Raw genomic sequence first — 20,729 nt, 5'->3', positions numbered from 1 at the left:
GTACTTATTTTTTCCAAGAAACTTTGTTGAAATGAGTGAGTGTTAAGCATGTGCTTTAGTAATGTTTCTCTGAGTCCAGGCCATGGAAACATTTGTTCTCCTCATCACTAGCAGGACTCTGTCATTAATTGTATGTCTATAAAGGAACGTATGGTTGAAAGTCCTGCTGCATTAGGGATGAGACTACCAGACCTTTAATTGGGAAGGAGAGTTTTGCAAGGGCTATAACCCATGCTTGAGGACGAGATTGCACAGTGGTAACTACTGGCATGAACTACGTTTAGCTTTAGCAACCACATTTTTGTTAATTTTAGCAGAATGTATTTAAAATCTAAGGATTTTCCTCCAGTTGTCTTAGGAGCACAGCAACTACCAAAACCAAGGAGATGAAAAACCTAAGCTGATGTTTAGTTAAGAAGTTTAATGGAAAGTGCAACAAACTAACACAGTCTTACATTTATAGAATGAAGAACCAGTTTTCTCCAAAGATGGCAATAAGTTCTTCATGACTGTCCCAGTAAAGCAGGGAGGCCGGGGTGAATTTCACCACATAGCCATGTTTATTGTTCAGGTAAGGTTTTGGTTCAGGCTATTTTTAATATCCTAGTGGTCATCTAGGACTTTTAGTGATAACACATGACCCAAGAAAAGGCTTGCACTCCAGTAGAGTCTGAACTCTTGTGTCATGGTCATTTGTCCTGTCCAGGACAGGTTGTTGCTCAGTGCAGAGACATATTTATAACTTATTCCAGAATAAGTGGAGCTTTTTCTTTTCTTAGACCTCTGCTGTGGTGACACATAAAATCTGTAAATGAAAGGTACTCCCAGAGTACCCTCTCTGGAAAATTTCATGTTTTCTTTGTACGACTGTAGACAGGCAGAGATGTTTACTTGTTAAACCCTTCTGTCAATAACAAGGTTTTATAGCCACAGAAATTCAAGAGACCTGCAGAAACACTCACTTTACCCTCTTTATATACACTATATATGCATAAGTATCATTTTAAATGTCAGTTCAGAATATTCAGAGTCTGGTCTTACACACAACAGTAAAGGGAGGCAATACCAAAAACTTTAAATTTTGTGAAAATTAGGACTCTTTTATTACCCTTTGCAACATTTTCCAGTGGCTTCCATTTCCTGGGGTCATTACTTTTTCCAGAGAAGAATCTGAAAGAAGATAAATTTGCACTATGACTTTGAAGGTCACCAGTATGAAGTTGTGATGAACTAATAAAGGAAATTATGCCCTGGAACGGAACACTCCAAGGCATCTATTTAAATCATCAGAGCATTAATCCAGGTACTGTAGCAGAGCCATATGACATAGGAGGGATTATCAAGGTACCCAAAACATCAAAATAGCAGACTTGGCACCAGGCAACTCTATTATCTCTCTTTATGACAGTGTTCTGGTATGAACATTATTAAGTCTGAAATGTCTTCACAGTGCACTGCAGACAGAACAAGAGCAAAAGAACTTTAATGAAAATTTAACCTGAAGAAGCAAGAACAAGATACTTATTCTCTAGAGTAAATATATCAAGAAAGAATCAGAGAAGAAAAAGGGATCAAAGGCATGCCAAATTCTATCTTCCAGAGAAAACAGTAACTCGGATGACAATCTGGTAAAGGTGTATTAATATAGTAGCCACACAAAAATTCACGCCAGAGCAAAACCATTTAGTCAGTCAAGTCTTATTTTGGTTTCTTTCCCAATATGAATAAGTATCATTAAAATACATGAAATAATAATGTAGATCTGAGAATTAACTTGCAACATTCCCAAGGATGTTACAGATATAATCAAATTTGCCTTAAACCTCTAGGCTCTGACATTTTTCACTACTAAAGAGCCCAGGAAACTTGATCCTAATTCAGGAAAATATTTAAGCAAAAGATAAATCCCACTTCTATTCAATAAGAAAATTTAATTTATACCTTCTTTTAAATACATGTCTTAATCTCACCAGAAATAATGTTTAAACTCAAGCTTATCATTAAGAATTTAGTATTTTATAGGCAGAATTAGAGCCCTGGGTTCTGCACAACTCCAAAAATAAAAAATACTTCTATTTTGACCGCCAATCAACATGAATAAACAAGTTTGAATGGTACCACCAATGACAAATTTGGCTTGAAGTGTATAGCTGCTCCTGAGAAGAAGAGGAAATGTGATATCCCATGTATCAGCCATTATTCATCAATAAACAACATTCTGTGTGGTAATGGGGCTGATACAGAGCAATAAAGGACAGGAAATGTGTTTATATGATGTGTTTTACACAGTGCATTAATCTGATTGTCCATTATTTCTAAAGCAAACATGGAGGCATAAAAATTATATTAACCGTTGCACATAAAGTCTTTTGTCACATCAGATGTTTGTCACACCTTGTGAGAGCCACAGTGGCATAACAGGTGCCCTGCAGAATTTAAAGCAGTCAGCAGGTCTCCGGTACCCAGACGATCACATTTTTTTGTGATGGAGCTCAGTTAATGTTGGAATTTGGCATTCAGATTCTCGTTACTTGTCTGTACTACTCAGAACAGATATCAGCTCATTAACAGAAATCAGCCTCCAAGTGCAGGAAAATTAAAACACAGAACATAGAGTGACGAAGAAGTAAATTTTAATGGCTTGCTTTAGATTATTTTAATCACTGAGGCTTATTTGTCAACCTTACAAGTGTTGACAAGTGATGGTCTTTCTTGGGCTGCATTTCTTTGACTGTACTTTAGAAAAGCATGTGTCAGTGATATAATCAAAGGTTAGCAGAAACATCTAATTAAATCTTCTTGCAGGGGGAGGTTACTGTTTGAAAGGTTACTGTCTATCATGTATTATTTACTGTCTGAATGTAGAGGACTAGATGTGTGTTTTATTGTTTTCAAATGCTTTTAGTAACTTATGAAATATTTAAAAGAAACCATCTCAAAATGAAACTGAATCATGTGTTATGTATCTAGAAATTTCTTACTTAGTGTTTTGCAACTCTAGAAATTCTCTCTTTTTCAACCACAAAATAAGAATTATAAAGTAACTTTAATGGATCAAGGCAAGAACTTCCTACAAGCTTCATAAATTATGTATTATGGCTGTAACCTTGAAAAATAACCATGTTTATTAACGCTTGGCTGGGCTTTTTATTGCTGCTTCTTGTTAGATTCTGTGATCTCAATATTTAAATATCTCTTTCAGTAGTTGCAGCTTCTCTAGAGAAGAAATAGTCACTTATAATAAATCACTAATTTATATTTTAATCATTCCTGGAGACAGCACTGAATATGAGAACCTTCCTGAACAAGGGAACCGTCATCATAAACATATGTACAGCACCTAGCACAGCATCCTGATTTCAGTTAGTACTTGCAAGACTTGTTACAGAGGTACTACATTGTTCTTTCCTTGTGGATCTGTTAGAGAACAGATCGGTTCTAAGGGACTTGTTTCTACCTTGCCATTTCCAGACATGTCTCATAGGTGTCCTTGAGCATTTTCTAATTTCTAGTTATGACTGCTGTTGATGTAGAGATCAGAGTTTACAAGGTACAATTCAGAAATACAGAGATTAAAAAAAACCCTCTTTTTCTTTATGACTTTTTTGTAGGCCACATAACCACTGAGGCCACTGTGATTAGGTATGGACTGATGCTCCAGATTCACAGGGAGCGAGGCCAGAAAGCATGATTAAATCCTCCCTCTGACCTCCTTTGTAACTCCATCTGCTCAATTTCACCCACTAAGGCTGAAATATAAACTGAAGTATCACTTCTTTACAACATTTGTCTGGAATTTGAAAACTAGGAATTTTATGTCCAGGCCAAGCACCATAGACCTAGTACAGAAAAAAACACTCTTCAAGTATGTTCATGATTGAAGTTTTAATCTTCAGAAGCCTGAGCAAGAATTTTACCTTTTGCACTAGGAAGAAATCTCAAATGAGCTTCTCACTCTTTGGGTTTCATTGTTTTTAACCTGTATCTGATGAAGTCTGCTGCAGCTTCCAGCCAAAGAGTTTGGTTTTACCTCAAGGTAGATACACAGTGCATCAAGAGGTTTTGAATTTCCCCTTGTAGCAGTTATTTTTCTAGGCTCACACTGGGATAGAAACAATTTATGAGAGGGAGCAAGGGGTTCTCCCCAACTCGTAAGCATTTGGTTCAGTTGCCAAAATTTGGAGCTACTCTTAGACTCTCCTTACAGACTCTGGATAAAGAGAGACTTCTCCAGAGTGCATGGTGGAACAGGGGCTTTACCTAGGTTTAGATCCTGTGAACTTCTGTGTCTGAGTTTGTGCAGTACATTTTTCGTAGAGGTTTTCCTGCCTCCTCAGATGAGGGTGGTGTTTATGTCCCATCCTGGCACAGCATCTTTGCAATAATCTTGGCTCAATACAAGCATGTGATAAGCATGAAAGCTTGGTAGGCACACTCTGTTGCAGTGTTTTGGTTACAGGGGTCTGAGTCAGATTGCCCTGCTATGTCACTGTAAAGGAAAAGAAACAAGAGAAACAAAACATGCATAGAGACAAGATCCTTAGCATGAAGTATGGGACTTCTATTGTTTGTTGGCATATGGGCAACCTAAAGAAAAATTGAAAACTCAGATAATTTTAATGACTTTGAAAAGTTTTTATATGGGAGGGAAAGAATACTTGAAGTTCAGGCATGTCAAAATGTGAGGTTTGTGATTTAAAGATGTTACGTTGCATATTAAAGTTAAAAAGCTGTAATCAGTAATGACGTGCGGACAATCCTGCTAGGCAAAGAAAAATGTAACAATTAAGGTGGAAGTTAATGTTTTCTATCTCTCTCCAGGCTAAAAGTGAACAAATCAGTGTGAGACACCTGACATCAGGAAACTGGGAAGTTATCAAAATCCTGGCATACGATGAAAATACACAAAAGATGTAAGCACTATTCTCTTCGTCTGTTTATGAAAATGAGTTATTAAAGTGGAATCAATTTAACTAGAAATAGCATATCTGAAGTTAAGCAACAATATTTCTTTCATTTTTGAGCATTACCATCAATTTTACACTCCTCGGTATGTAAAGTGCAGTTGTAAGCCAATTTATTTTCCAGTGTATTACTGCATGCATTTTTATGCAGAGGGAAAAGGAGCATACCATGACACCAGTTGACTCACTGTATTTTTTTAAATAAAAGAAATCAACACACAGTGCAGCAGTAATAACATTTTGGTGACTTCTTTCCTGGAATCCAGATAAGAAGTCATAGTAAATTTTTAGTACTTGATAAAACCCAAAATCTTCATTTTTCATGCCTGCTTGGTTACTGCATGAGGTCTCTGGACTTTGGGGATCTGATTAAACCTCATAAATGCAAATTATATAAGGAGATTATCCAAACCCTTGATTGTCACCCAGCTCACTCAGAGAGAAATCTTTCCAAAGCCCATCTTAGTGCTATAATGGGAAGGAAATACAGCACATACTTGGTGATTTTTGGGAGCAGTACAGAACTGACACAAAACACCTGGAAGCTCCACATAACTTCAGTGGATATTGGTTAGTCTTCACGTATATCTGCATATGGCAAAAATTAAACAGATGTGTCTAAGTCTTATTTTCTTTAAAAGGCAAGGACCTTTTTGAGGCTGCAACAATGCTGTCATCTCCACTGGTACTGGAGAAACAACCTTTCTGACCAGTCTTTCCATGGATTTTGAAAATATATACATAGAGAATATCTTGATACTTCTCCAAGGTTCAGATGAAAAAGTGAGGTCTGAGCGCACTCAGCCTGCAGAGAGGGTTGCCTCAGCCCTCCTTCTGCCTCTCAAGCAGAAACTGTGTGGGGATCTCAGCTGGGACACATCAAGGACTTGTCTTGATATTCTTGCAGCAGCTCTACTAAGCCTCTTTCCACCCACGCAACCTTATCTGTAAACCATTGCCTAGGGTGCTGGCTTCTGTCTCTAGATAGAAGAAAAAGTCATTCTACAGCTTGAAAAGTCTTTCGGGTATCATAAGACCTGTTTTAATTTATGATATAATTTCATTGTGACCTTTTTCTGCTCCTTGGATTTATATTGCAAACTCTTGGAGTGAAGGAGAAACTATCTTCTGTATTTTTTGTTATTTATTGGCATTACAGGAATTAAACAGAAAACATGAAATACTGTGTTCATCACTGTTTTAATATGAAATCATATAGCATCTGAAATAACTACTCTGTATACTGGGTCTAAGTTTAATCTTGGAGCTGAGGTTTATATATAAGTATTTGATCTTCATGTGTATTTGGGAATTTTTAATTTTAAAAAATGTTATTTATAATATGTCTCTGACTTCTCTAAACACCACCCAAATCTGACAGTTTACCAAATTGAGTTTAACTTTGTTTGTCTTTCGGACACAGTTATTTCTTAAGCACTGAAGAATCCCCAAGAGGAAGACAGCTACGTAGGTAAGAAGTACATGGGGCTATGTTAACATCTTCTTCATCCCAAGCTGTAAGTGCTATGATGACATTCTGTGACCTTAATTGCTGCTTTGGGGCTTCAGTAATCATTTATATTGTGTAAAAGTTAGTACACTTGAGCTGTAACAAGTAAAGAATCACAGTTTTTCAAAACTAAAAATGCTGATGATATTTTACATTTTTTTAAAAACAGAAAAGATTTTACACTTAGGTCTTCACTAGTACTTTGTAAGCATCTAAAAAGCTAAAACTAATGCAAGCATGTAATATGACTGTGTTTTTAATAGTGAAAATCTTCTAAATAAACATAATATTTATGGGGTTTAATCATGTGATTTAAAGAGAGTGTGCAAAGCATCTCCTCCTTACACAAACCTCAGGGCTTAAATCTGAACTTAATGAGGCTCTTCATGGTGTCCTACTAACACCGTTACCCACAGCTAGTTATTGGAACCCCAGTCTGGCTTTGGGCAGGTTTTGGATCCTGTCCACATTGCCCAGTTTACAGAACAGTAGTCCACTGAGCCATCTGAAAACAGCTTGCATCAGACACAAAATAAGACAGTGATATTTTGGCAAGTTTTGGAATGTAAACAAATTTTATTGCTCGGATGAGCTAATCCTTGGTTTATTGTGTTTTATTCCAATGGAAAATATTTCTGATCAATTTCTTCCCCAGCGTATCGACAGTGGGATCATTGAATCGTCAGTGTCTCTCATGTAACTTCCTGAAAGACCAGTGCACATACTTCAGTGCAAAGTTTAGCCCCATGAATAGGCATTTTTTACTGCACTGTAAAGGTAAGTCAAATGCACAGCATCTAATAGTACTTTGTTTGCTTCTGAATTAATGTATTCCCTTGAGAAGTGCATTAGGCTGGAGTAGTAACATTTAGCTCAGTAGTGGGTTACTCAAAGTTCTGTACAGAGTTTATTGCAAGACTGTAAGTAAAGATGTTCTGTGTAAAAGCTAAATAACAAGTGGTATCAGAAAGCTGCTCCAGTGCTAACCCTTCAGTCCTAGTAAAGGACATTGACATTTAAATTTACCCTAAATAAAAATCCTTCACCAAAACCTGTGGAATTTATAGTGATGGTACTGTGGTTCATAACAGCTTCATTATACTATGTATTGGGACTGATCTTGTGCAACTATACATAGTTAAAAAATGAGGGCCTGCTTTCAGTAACACTGTGTCTCTGTATACGTGTATGTGTACAGTATATCTATACACACTCACCCACATATGTATGTGTATCTACCAAAAAACGGGTATGGTTTAATCCACACAGACGGATCCTCTTTATCGATACAACTGCAATAAATAACTTTTAGCTTTTTATTGTTAGCTGCATTCCAGTAGCAGTAAATGGCACCAATTGGGTTCAGAGTTTCTGTATAAAGAAACTAGAACCATCCCACACTGAGAAATTTATAACCTACACCCAGGAAATAAACACTGATAAATAAGTAAGATTATAAGAACAGGTTCAGAAGAGCATGAGGCAATCAATAATAAAGTGTATAGCTAGACCTGTTGACCTTGAAACTTGCAGTATTTTACAGGCAGTGTTCTCGCAGTATTTTTGCTCAACTAGCATCAGACCAAAAAGAGTAGGACACAATTCATCTGAAATACGTGTGAATAGCCCATTCTATTTGCATGCATTTTTTCTATTTCTTTTGCAACTGTGTATTTTTTTTCCACAAAAATAAAATATCTGCCGACTTGAGAATTGAATCTATTCCAACAAACAATCTATGAATATATATTGGCTAAAATAAGGTTGGGTTGGTTTTTTTTGTGGAAGTGCACCTATAATACATAGCTGATTAGAAAAAAAACCCAAACCAACTGTATGGCTTATTACATGGTTAAAGCTGCGGCCGAAGTTATGGAGCTGATCCTGAGGCCCCCATCTGAGTAAAGACTGCAGTAGTAATGAGCTCCTCATGGTTTAAGCAAAGTTTTCCCTTGTGCTTGACATAGTCCCTATGGGGAAAGTCTCTGATTCCTGCAAGACAGAGGGTTGTTAAATTGGGAAGAGTTTTTTGCCCTGAATCAGCAATGTGCTAGGGCCCAAAAACATAGCTTCTTGTTATTATTTTAGCAAAGTATATTCAGCCTGTAATTTTTAATGTCTTCCTTTGATATAAAAATGTGGATGCCAGTAGGAGGTTGCACATGAAATTGCTTGCAAGTTCATGACTTTCAGTGACTTTGGAGATGGCAGTTCTCTGAGCTGGTAGGACTGTAGATCATCTTCCCAGGATTAAACCTACACTCCACTGAGTTGCAACCAGTAGACTGCCCTAAGCTGCAGGTGTTGGGCAGGGATGATAAAGCACTGTCATTAAGTTTTTCCTACCTCTAACATTCATGTATAGTTGTCAACTTGGGGATGTTCAGAGGTCTTCTCTTGTGTTTCATCAGAGCTTGACAATTACAGCAGCAGTGTGGCCCTGTGTACTGCCACAGCTCGGCAAAATGCCTGTTGTGGGTTGGATATTTGACAGTAGCAAAGTTGACAGCAACATCACCATAGAGCAAATATTAAAACTCTTCTGCGGGGAGCTGCTTGTAAGAGTACGAGGTAAACTGCTTGAAAGAGGCAGATACCACATCTGTGTGCATACACACTTGTTTTCCCACAACAAAAAGCCTGACTGAATTGTTACAAAAGCAATTTGCCCAGAAAAATCCTTGGGGGACTCTGGACTGGTTTGATCTATACAAGTTTCAATTTTCCACCTCCTGTTTACCTGTGAGCACCTTTATTAGGATAGTTTTTCCTTCTTAGTTACCCTCAGCCAGGAGATCTGTCTGTGTACCAGCTGTATCCTTCTCCAGAGACTGTCCTGATTGAGGAGTTATTTCTAGCCTGGTAGATAGAGGACTGACTCTACAGTCTCCCAGTTTTGGCAAGTGTGTCCTTTACATTTATTTTCCACACTGCATGTGGATTTTTCCTTTAGTATTTCATGAACACTACCAGATGTTAATCTCTTCCCTCAAATAAGATACTTCACAAAGGGAGTAATTGTTTTTCCCATTTTATACAGCAGGAAATAAGTTGTGTATTTAGTGTTAGTTATAGAAGGTCAATGAGAAAGCCAAGTGCTGTGCTTAGTTCTGATGAGCCATAAGACAGTGCCTGTAACACAAGTCTTTCTCTTTTCTGACAAGCTTTTAAATCTACTGTAATCTCCCTTTTTCAAAATCTGTCATCATCCTTCCATCTTTTAGTAGGACAAATAGAGCTGGCCTGAAAAATGCCAATACTTTCCCTTCCAAAGATGGTCTTCCTTAAACTGGAATTCAATGCAAAATAACAAATTCAGAAGTAAAAAGAGCTGGAAAAAAACCCAGAAAAAAACAGAGACGGCTGAAGAAATTGTATTCTTGAAGAGCTAAGGCAGAAAGCTTTGATTTGTCAGCAATCTACCTATAAGATTTTTGTCAATAGTCTCCCTTGAGGCAGAGAATGAAATTAATAAAAATCTTCAGTGGAGGCTGTCAGAGGCTGTGAATGGCATCATGCTATTTATTTCAGGTATTTAAGTTTCCCTAGACTCATACCATAATTAATTGAGAGAGACAACTTCTCAGGATGACTCAAAACACATAAATTAAGCTGTCTCTGAACTGCTCTCAAAGGGAATCTTTCTTCCTCCAGAAAAGAAGAGCCTTAACTCCTAATTTCAGAGGTTCCATGCCTTCATCTGCCATGGGGTCCTCAGGGACTTCAGCTTTTCTGCATCATCCTTCATAGCCCAATAGTGACTGCCTGCATGTAATTTGAACTCTTGTGTCACCAAGATAGAACTGTTTCCCATGCACAAATTCCATGTTGGAGATGGGGATGCAACATTTTCTTTTGCAAGTTTATACTATGGAGGGATCCTCAGAGCAGGGACAGCAAACTCAGCTATACTTCTGAGTATGCTGAATGTTTGGTCACCCCAGTTTCACTTGCCATCTTGTGCATTTGCACAGTACCTGTTGACATGGAAAATTATTCATGGTGCTTTTAGTTTCTTAATGGTACAGTAAAAATAAAGTATCTGACATTACCATGAAATAAGATTAGATTACATTACCCCTAGATTTAACTGTGATGCTGTTGGTGTCTTGCAGAGTTGGTGTACCAAAGGAGCTTCTTAAACATATAATTAAGTGAAATATGTGATAATTTTTCAACATGTCTATAGCTTTTTCACAGAAAATATAAGCAAATATTATCATTAATTCACTTCCCAGTTAACCTAAAGTTAGTTTCTGAATGTCAAACTGCTGTATTTTAGACAGTGCCATTAAGTGCCTCCGTAATTTTTTTATTCTTCACTTATAGCTAAAATATGGAGATTATAAAAAAAAAAATGCTCCTTCTGGATGCAGGGGTCTAGACTGCTTGCTGAACAGGCAGAAGGCAGTCTCCATTTCACGCTTTGTTGGTACCGTAGTCTAACCTTGTCCTTCCCAAGAGACACCAGTGGAGCTACTGCTGTGTTTGAAGAGAAGCATGTGTATGGGGCTTCCAGGATCCAGTCTTACGTGGTAACTGGTGCTCTCATTCTTTAGTATTGAAATACAGAGTGGTAACTACCTTACACATCCTCTGTTTTTCCTCTCTCCTCAAAACAGGGCCAGGCGTTCCAGTTGTTAGCGTGCACAGTACAAGTAATACTGCAAGTGAGTATTCCTTATGGAATAGGTATATTTTATTATTGTTCTTGATTGTTTTGAGGAGTGTGGGGGCGTTGAAAGGCAGTTACAAGTAAATGAAAACTAATAGATGGCTCATTCATATAAAGTTCTACTAATTACCTGTTAGCAACATCCACATCTGCAAAAGATAAGGAAAGAAGTTAATCAAAAGACTAAAACTTTCCCAGGCTTTTCAGATATGTTTTATGCTAAGTGCATATCATTCATCTTCTATTTACACTTGAGTTAATTAGATGTCAAGATGGTCTTCATTTCACTTTCTGTGTAAATTATGCTGCCATTATGATACACCTTCTGTATTTTTAGAGATGTTTTTAAAGTTACAATCCAATTATCTTGAGGTAAGGTACAGTCCTTGGACAACTGATCGTAAAATCTGACCTACATGCAATGAACTCAGTCCTTTTCTTATATTTCTCAAATCAGAGCAACTCCACTGACATTTTCAATGATGGCAAATCCAAGAATAAAGGCTTTTTAGGGAGGATATTCAATACCTCTAATTTTCAAGTTTTCACTCACTGTTTTCTGTATATTGATACTGAATCTATTGCTGTTTCCTGGCTGCTTGAGGTGCCTTGTAATGGAAGACTGTCCTTCAGCAGCAGAATTTTCGTCACTTAGGTATTTCTCCGGTGCACTAGAGGTGCTTCAGCTACCTCCAACTCCACTGTGGCTCCACAGCATGAAGGTGTGGATTAGAGGAAAGGAGACATCTTTCCATTCAAAAACACTAAACCAATCTTTACATATCCTCATCTCATTCATTAGATTATCCCCAGGATTTTTCCCAGAATCCAAAACTCATGAACTGTACTTGTCTGCATCCCCTTTGTCATGGGCCAGCCACTATTCAGCTGTAACAGTGGACCTAATCTTGTTTGTTGAAATAGCATACTGATCAACAGTATCATGCTATGAAGTGTTAGTTAATGCCTGCACTTTGACTTCTTTAAATAAAAAATAATTTTTAAAAAAATGTTACTGTTAGTAGTTGCAAGCTCAGTGCCATAGCACACCAAGGGGAGGGAGTTTTATTCAGCTCAGTAAGGGGTAGCTACTGCTCAAAGTAGATTCATTGACTTCTGTAGAGCTACCCAATTCTATGAAGGTAGACTTTCACTCTTTATTACTTGCATTTAAAATACTGTTGATCGTGAATTATTGTAAAAGAGATTTACATACAGCATCTTGGAGGAAAACAAAGCAAGTCAGGGTAGAGGGACGCTGTTTGTTGTAACAACAAGAAACCAAATAATAAGAGAGATAATTTACCATTAATGTTTCAGTGCAAGATTGGATTATCCTCTTCAATTCATAAAAGAATGATTAAGGATTACTTCAATTATTCCATCCTCAGACTGTAATTATACCATTTTGGTTGACTGCCCAGAACAAACATTCTCCTTAGATTATCCATTTTGGCCCTAAGTGGAGGGTTTATTGTTTAATAAAAAAACCTACATTTTGAAAGGAAGATCGGTAATTTGATTAAAAAAGAAAAAAAAAATTATTAATTATTCATTCTTTCATGTGCAAAAGGATTGCTTCAAATCCATCTGCAGCTTTAAACCAAACTGAAGTCTTGCTCTTGGTTGAAGTGCAGAAGACAGAGAAGGACATGCAGTGATCAAGTAGAGCTGTGCTGGCTAAATACTGACTTGCAATGTGTAGCTTGAAAAGGATGCCTGCTTGAGGCTTAGAATATTGGCCAGCAGACTTGCCTTTCCCTGTAACAGCTGCTGTTAGTATTTGTCAGGGATACTAGTATTCATGTTGTTCATCAGCAATTTCATTGTTAGTGCTTAATGAAAACAAAGCCTACTGAAGCCAGAAAATGGAATAGATGTATATGTTTTGAATTAAGCTGATTGCTCAGTTCCTGAATTGCAAAGCAGTTGCATTATAAAAAAGTATTTACAGAAAGAATTCATTCACAGGATTTATCATTGCACATTTGTATATTTTTCTTTAATTTTTTTGAATCTTGACTCATCTCTGATGTGATGATTCTCCGTACCTTCAACTTGCTTTTTCTTCCTCTTTTCTACAGAGTTTTATATTTTGGAAAATAATGCTGTGTTGAAAGAAGCTGTTTTTAAGAAAAAGAATTCCAGGACTGAAATTAAAATGCTTCACATTGAGGATTACGGTAAATTTGGCAAAACGTTATTCTACCAAACCAAAAGCTTTCTTACAATGTTACTGTTTTTCATCTGTGTAACTACCAGCCTTTAATGTTTTGCTCTTTTCTTAAAAGAACTCCCTTTACAGTTGTCACTGCCAAAAGATTTCACGGATCGAAACCAGTATGCCCTTCTATTAATAATGTAAGTATCTATGTAAAATCACTCAAAATAATACAAAAGTACTTCACAGAAAACATTTAACTCTGTAATTAGAAAATGTTTTTTTTCCCTTGTGTAAGAAAATTACCTTGTGGATTTGAGTTGATAAATCAAAAGGCTTGTTCTCAGGAAGATTTTGTTATAGGTGCTGTCTGGTAGAGATGCCTGGGTTTTTTTGAGCTTTTCAGACCTAGCTCTGCTTCTTTGTACTTGTATGTACATGAGGCACTGGCCCTTCTGATGGTGTAGCTGTGAGTAGTTCTGCAGTCTTTCCTGGACCCATGATGATCCCTACCCACAGAGGATCTCATTCAGAGCGTATGCTCCTTTTTATCCCTAATAGAAATGGGTAGAGCCTCTAAGACAGGCTCAGTTAAGATACATAAAGCAAAACTGCTTTTAGGAACACTGGAAAGAAGAAAAAAATATTTTTGACAACCGATGGCAAAAGGCATTATAGCCATGCTCCAAAGACTGTTGATGTTTGTAGGAAACCTGTATGGGAAGAAGGAGGTACTCCCTGACAACCTGTACTGTTCTTTCAAAAAGAAATAGCGTGTGTATTTCTTTCAGAGACAGTCAGCCTTGATGTTGCACATCTACAGAATGTATAGCAGAGGAGGACAGCAGAGGAGGGCAGCAGAGTCATGAGCATACCTAGAGCCTACCTCGGAAAACTGGTGATGGCCAGCTCAGGGCATCATTCATTGCTCTCCACCTGAGCTCAGCGTGGGTCTGCTATCAGCTAGCAGGCTTTCGTCTACCTATAGATTTTCTTCCAGTCCCATTTGGAAGGAAATGGTGTGAATTTACTAACATGAAAATACTATGTTAGGGGAGCTGTATCACCTGGAGTAGACCTCCCCTTAGTGACAGCAGAGATCCTGATTGTTGTAATGTGAGGTCAAATTTACAAGCTTGAGCTGCTGAGTGATCCCAAATTCCTCTACTCAGATCAGATCTTAGATTAGGCATAAAACTGCTTGTTTCTAAATCGAGTTTGTGTTTAGAACTCAGGTTTTCCAGTTGTATTTATCTGCAGTTGTGGCAGCTCTCTTCTTTAAGTGGCTCATGAACACATTTTTCTTGTGAAGAAACAGGACACATGGGTTATTTTATATTTGCAGTATTTGCTAGCATGATCTTGGAAGCATGATTGTATTTTAAGCAGTTCTTTTAAGTGTGCCAAAGGCAAACCAACTCTGTGAATGGACACCAGCAGCATTACAGGGAGCTGCAAACACTTGAGGTTATTCTTTTTTCTGAGAGTAAGGTAACACTGAGGTGTTAGCAGTGTAACACTTTCGTTTTTAATTATCCTAGTAAATACATAATTTGCCATATACAGTTACGGTAGAATATGAGGTTATATACTCATGTAGAACCTCGACAAGATGGTGGGGAAGGATCAGAAACAGAAGGGAAAAAAAGCTAAGGAAATACTATCATTAAATGTTTTTAGATATCAAGAGTTGAAATAACTGAGAACAGTATTGAGGCAAGGTCTGAATTTAAACTTACCAAAGTTGTCAGTATCCAGTGAGTGAATAATGTGGTCAAATCATAACGTATGGCAATCTTTTATAAATGCTTTATTTTTTTTTTTTTATGTGCATGTGGGATAAAAAGGAAATTCATCCACTTATGAATACAGGTTGTGGTATCTACATTTGTAATATGGAAACATTGCTTCTCTTTAGTTATATCGCTTCTCTTTAGTTATATCCTTACCTTTGCAATGCTGAATTCTCAATTTTAGCTTTAACAGGAGTTATTTTTAGAAAGCCCTATACAGTAGGAAACAAAATTTGAAATCTGTCCTGGCTCATGTAATGTTGCATGTTTCATGTCCCACTCTTCCCTAGAAGAAAAAGAAGTTATATTTCTTCAGCAGCTTTTTACAGACTTTAAACTAAGGTTGCCAGCAATCCTTTTTTGAATTAAAGATGTCCCCGAATGAGATATAAAACTGAAAACTGTCACTGAAGTTATGGGAGGTTCCCTTGTGGGATGATTATTTGAGTCTAATAAATTCTGCCTAGCTCTTGAGAAAGAAAGATTGGAAATCTGTGTGCATGCAGAGGGTAATTTCTTGACCCACACAACTCCAAATTGACATTTAAGGTTTTTTTCATTATCAGGAGTACTACTGTAAAAATAAAAAAAAAAGTATTCAAGTCCAAGAAGAACATGTAGCTTTTACAGGAAACACTGATTAGTTGTATATATGGTATCATTTCCCAGATATTTGACTTTCCTGTGTCCCAGAGTGGTACTGTTGGGACTGATTGAGAAACACCCTGTTCCTGCTGCTAGAGGAGTTAGACAAGAATTGTATTAGTGGTTGATAACAAGCGCTGCCTTTCATATTGTTCAGCTGCACCTACTTTCTTGCTTACATTTTCAGGCGTGATATAATTATCATTATATTCCAGCTATTGAAAGTTTGAAAAAGAATGCTTACCAATTTCCTTGATAAGAATGTTTGTTTAATTGTATATCCATTTTTTGGAAAGGAGATTCTATATAACATCTTGATCCAGGCAACATACACTTAGAGATATATAAAGATAAAATATTTATCTGGAAAAGTGGAGTATTAACAGATATGAAGTGGCTTTTCATTTCCATCTCAGTAGCACTGCAATTTGACAAGGACTTGAGAAAAAGAGAGGGAGGGAAGGAAGGAAGGAAGGTGATGAAAAGAGAATGTGAGTTTAAACCTGAAATTCACCTAATACGTTTCTGCAGTGCAAAGTAAATGCCTAGTTAAGTGCATATAGGCTTCTAAGTGCATATAGGCTTTGTCCCCTAAGCTAGAGGGTAAATATGGCACATAAGTTCTAACAGGCTCTGACTGGCTGTTTGGCTGCAGTCATTGCTTTAGTCACTCCAAGCCTCTGTTGAAAGTTCATCTTCCCTATGCCTTACATTTTTCCAGGATCTGGTTTACCTGTGGGGTCTCGTCTCTGCAGAATTTTTGTGCTGGTATCTAGTTTCGGTGGCTCTGAATAAAGTGGTTTTTTGATGGCTGAGGTTCATAATTTTACCATAAATTTTCATCATCAGCAACTACTTCTGTGTGGTGTTAATGTGTTCTCTGGATCAATAGGTTACACTTACGAAAACAGAATTTGGAAATAGATAAAGGGGGGAAATTTTGTTACTATTTGGTAATTTTTTTTCAAATCACTGAAAGCTGGTAGCTGTTTCAAAAGTCCATCACTGTAATAAGGCTCCTGTATTCATGCAAGGATGCCTACAGGTAAATTTGCAGCACATGGCACCCAGGTGTCTGAGTGTTAAGGCTGAATCCTGGAAGGGAGCCTGTACCAGTGGATTGTGATCCTGGTGTGAAACCTGCATGTGAACTCAGTACAGCTCCATGTAGACACAAGCTCAGCTTAAGAACCAGGCCCTGAATATCCTGTAACCTTCATCATAAGGATTTTGTGAAGATTCATCTGTTATCATTTGCAAAGCATCCTGTAGTGCTCAAGTAGAAGATCATTGTATTGCTATGTTAAAATTTATGTCCATCTGTATGGCTGGCCTATCTAACAGATAGGTCTCATGTAGAAACCAGTTATGTTGGCTAGCACTATTTCTCTTTCCAGAATTGTGATGCATAGGCCATAAAATGCTAAATAGATTCTACACTCTCCTTTCTTCCATTTGTTCTCCTAAACCACTAATATGTTTCACACACAGTTTCCTTCTGATATAATACATACAGTGTAGCTATAGATTAGAGAGGTGTACAGTAATTGCCTGAAAGAGTGATTATCATCTCTTTTCTGTATAATTAAGATCAAAGTTTAAATTTCAGATCCTTGATTTTCTCATTATGGTTCACCTTACTCATTAAAAAAGTTGGAAGATACACTCCTTGGTAACACAGGAAATGATTAAGTAAAGACTCTGGCATTTAATCTGGGTAATAAAATGAGAGGTGATAATCATTCTTTATTTTTTCTTGAACATAATTAACCTCATTCCTTCAAAAATCTGTAGATAATGTATCTTAAATGTCAGCATTTATTATTTAACACCATTTAAAATTGTCCAATATGTAAGTGGATATTGTAAAACTGAATCAGTGGAGGGATGGTTCTGATCTTTGAGGGGAAAAAAAACAATGGGTATTCTCCAAAGTAACAATGTATTATCTCCAAGAGATTTCTGTTTGTTTGTTTACTTGTTTTCTTATATTTTGTTAATAAGCAGGAATCACTTCACCTGTTACGGAAATAAGGAAAGTTTTAGACCTCGCACTGGCAATCAAACCTGTTTATGCCTGCAGTTAATACACTCTCGGGACTGATAGCAAGATAAGACAGTAGGGTTGGAAGTGAAGATTTTTTTACAGCTTCAGTAATAACTCATTAAAAGACTAGAAGAAATGTAGTGAGGCATAATGCAAGTATTGGGAAATATTCGAGATCTGAGGTATGATAACGCTTTGCCTATTAATAGCTGTCTTGCATAACTTTCATTTGTTGTAAAGGATATTACTCGTTTTAACTGGCAGCTGTTGCAAGTGAAGGAACAATTTCACCTCCTTTTATTATTGTTGTGGTTTAACTTCAACGGGCAACTAAGCACCACACAGCTGCTTGCTCACTCCTCGCCCCCCCCCCTCCCCCCCAGTGGGATGGAGAGGAGAATTGGAAAGAAAAAAAAAGTAAAACTCGTGGGTTGAGATAAGAACAGTTTAATAATTTAAATAAAATATAATAATAACAATAATACTAATACTAATTGTAATTAAAAGGAAGATAACAAAAAGAGAGTGAAATAAAACCCGAGAAAGACAAGTGATGCTCACCACCTGCTAACCAATGCTCAGCTGGTCCCCGAGCAGCAATCCACCCCTCCCAGCCAGCTCCCCCCAGTTTATATACTGGGCATGATGTCATATGGTATGGAATATTCCTTTGGCCAGTGGGGGTCAGCTGTCTTGGCTGTGTTCCCTCCCAACTTCTTGTGCCCCTCCAGCCTTCTTGCTGGCAGGGCATGAGGAGCTGAAAAATCCTTGTCTTAGTATAAACACTACTTAGCAACAACTAAAACATCAATGTGTTATCAACATTATGCTCATACTAAATTCAAAACATAGCATTATTCCAGCTACTAGGAAGAAAATTAACTCTATCGCAGCCAAAACCAGGACATTTAAGACACAGGACAGTGTTACATCTGTTGTTCTCAAAACTGCATTTTTAAAGTCTTCAGCCTGAAGTGTTTCAGGAAGGTATTGTAAGAATAACAATTTTATTTTTTGTACTATGCTGTCTACTTCAGTCCTGCATATCACATGATTCTACCCTAGTAATGGAATCGCTTCCGGTGATGTGTTTTAATTTGTTTGGCTATATCTGCAGGGAGGAGTTGTTGTAAACACACTATCTGTTTTTAGTTGCAGTCTGCTATATCTAAACAGGGTATATGAAAAGAGAGAAAACATTTGGGAATTTTTGTTCTCAATGTTTGAGGCTCTTCAGGTTCCCTGATTTTTGACAAGTAATGATGGGTGTGCTTGAAAGCTGATGCTTGTGAAAGAAATGATCATGAAATCTGACAATGAAGTGGATTTTTGGATTTTTTTTATTACACCAGTTTTGTAAAATTATCTTTCCCCACTCAGTTTCACCATAATCAAAAGATGACTTTTTTCAGTGGTATTTATTTGCATAGATTCTATCCTCTGCGTTGTAGTCTTTCTCACGTATTTCCTATCAAGTTATCTTTTCCATAGGCTGCATCAAATCCACTGTTTTGCAGAAACAGAGAGGTGCACTGGGAATTAAGCAGTGACATTAGCAGTTACTTGCCATGTGTCTTTTAAAATTGTCTCTCCTTCGGCCCCTGCTTGGTCAGTTCTATAACTTCTAAAATTCCTATTTAAAATCTTGCCACTTAGTTTTCAAATGGTGCAAAACCTGGAACAAATTTTGCTGCAGTCATGGTAGCGGGGTGGCGGAGGAGTATTACTCAGCATACAGCAGCAACAGCCTCTCTGGTAACACTATATTATTCTCTGTAGGCTGTAGCTCAAGTCATGAACAGAGAGTTTAGTTTAAGCTTTTGGTTATAGAATCTGAAAGAGCAGGTTCTTCTCTGTTCAGCAATATATGAACTTATGATGAGCTGCCCCTTTTTCCAGACAGTCTGAGATGTATATGACTGCCTTGCAAGAAGCATACAAATTACCCACTAAGGTCAATGATATTGGTATATTATTGATGGCTTCTGTCTGTTTAAATGGTACCTCAATGGTGAACTTCAGCAGTGTGTCCGAGTCATCAGCAGTTGCGCTGCCACAATGGACTCATAATCCAAGTGTAGTTGCTGTCAAAGACACACACTAGGCAGCTCTGAACCTTGAAAGTCAGGAGCAAAAATAAAAAAGGAAACATGCAAGTGGTGTCACTTACAAAGAAAATAATGAATCGGGAAGAATTAGGCATAGTCTTCATTTGAATCATTCTGCTCTTGTTTGACTCTGGAGATGATGCTCGTTAAGGAACACTTGAGGGATGTTGAAGAGCCTGTAATTCACATAGCCCTTTCGGTGCTGGCTTCAAATTAGCTGTAGTGCTTTGGCTAGTCCATGGTTCCCTTATGGCCATCCATAGTCAGCTGGGAAGAAGACTTCTGCATTTGTATTACACCCAAGCATAAATGGCACAGACTTTGGGGTCAAGAAATAATTCTATGAAGAGAGTACCACTGAACAGTAGTTAATTATAATTAGGCTGTAAGCAGTGACGAGCATAAAACAAAACCTGACCTTTGAGATAGCTATAATCCCAGGACATACTTCACAAATCAGGATGTGCATCTATTGTTGCACTGTAGGAACAAACTTGCTTTGTTACAGAACCCTCAGGGTGATGTTCAAACTTGCATAAAGGATTAATACCTTGCAGAAGCCCCATTTAAAAGGTTAAAAGTGGGGCCTAAACAGTGCATAGAATATATGGTGTCTCTCTGTGGAGGACAGAAGCACACCTCAGATAATCAGTATCATTTTACAGTAGCACCTGAAGAGTAAAGAGACCTTTTGATGCTAATAGGAATTTTGACATGTACCTCAATGGAAATGGCCTTAAATGCCTGTCACAGACTACTTATGTGGACATTCTTGAAATAAATTAGCCACTGGAAAATTGCTTCCAAAAGCAATATGTCAAACAAC

The 20,729-nt window shown here is 37.4% G+C and overlaps 1 protein-coding gene across 3 annotated transcripts in view; it reads left to right on the top strand.

Moving 5' to 3' along the window:
- Positions 1-20,729, top strand: part of DPP10 (dipeptidyl peptidase like 10) — a 555,621-nt gene that overhangs the window by 515,534 nt on the left and 19,358 nt on the right. For all 3 annotated transcript variants that reach the window (XM_074873697.1, XM_074873696.1, XM_074873698.1), the window contains 7 exons: positions 464-571; positions 4,822-4,913; positions 6,388-6,435; positions 7,130-7,251; positions 11,097-11,144; positions 13,234-13,332; positions 13,441-13,510. In XM_074873697.1, the coding sequence (XP_074729798.1) occupies positions 464-571; positions 4,822-4,913; positions 6,388-6,435; positions 7,130-7,251; positions 11,097-11,144; positions 13,234-13,332; positions 13,441-13,510 (587 nt within the window). The remainder of the gene's footprint in view (positions 1-463; positions 572-4,821; positions 4,914-6,387; positions 6,436-7,129; positions 7,252-11,096; positions 11,145-13,233; positions 13,333-13,440; positions 13,511-20,729) is intronic.

The sequence above is a fragment of the Strix uralensis genome, chromosome 6 (genome assembly GCF_047716275.1).
Source record: "Strix uralensis isolate ZFMK-TIS-50842 chromosome 6, bStrUra1, whole genome shotgun sequence".
Classification (NCBI taxonomy): domain Eukaryota; kingdom Metazoa; phylum Chordata; class Aves; order Strigiformes; family Strigidae; genus Strix; species Strix uralensis.
The sequence above is the reverse complement of the archived record's forward strand: the minus strand, read 5'-3'. Positions and strand labels throughout refer to the sequence as shown.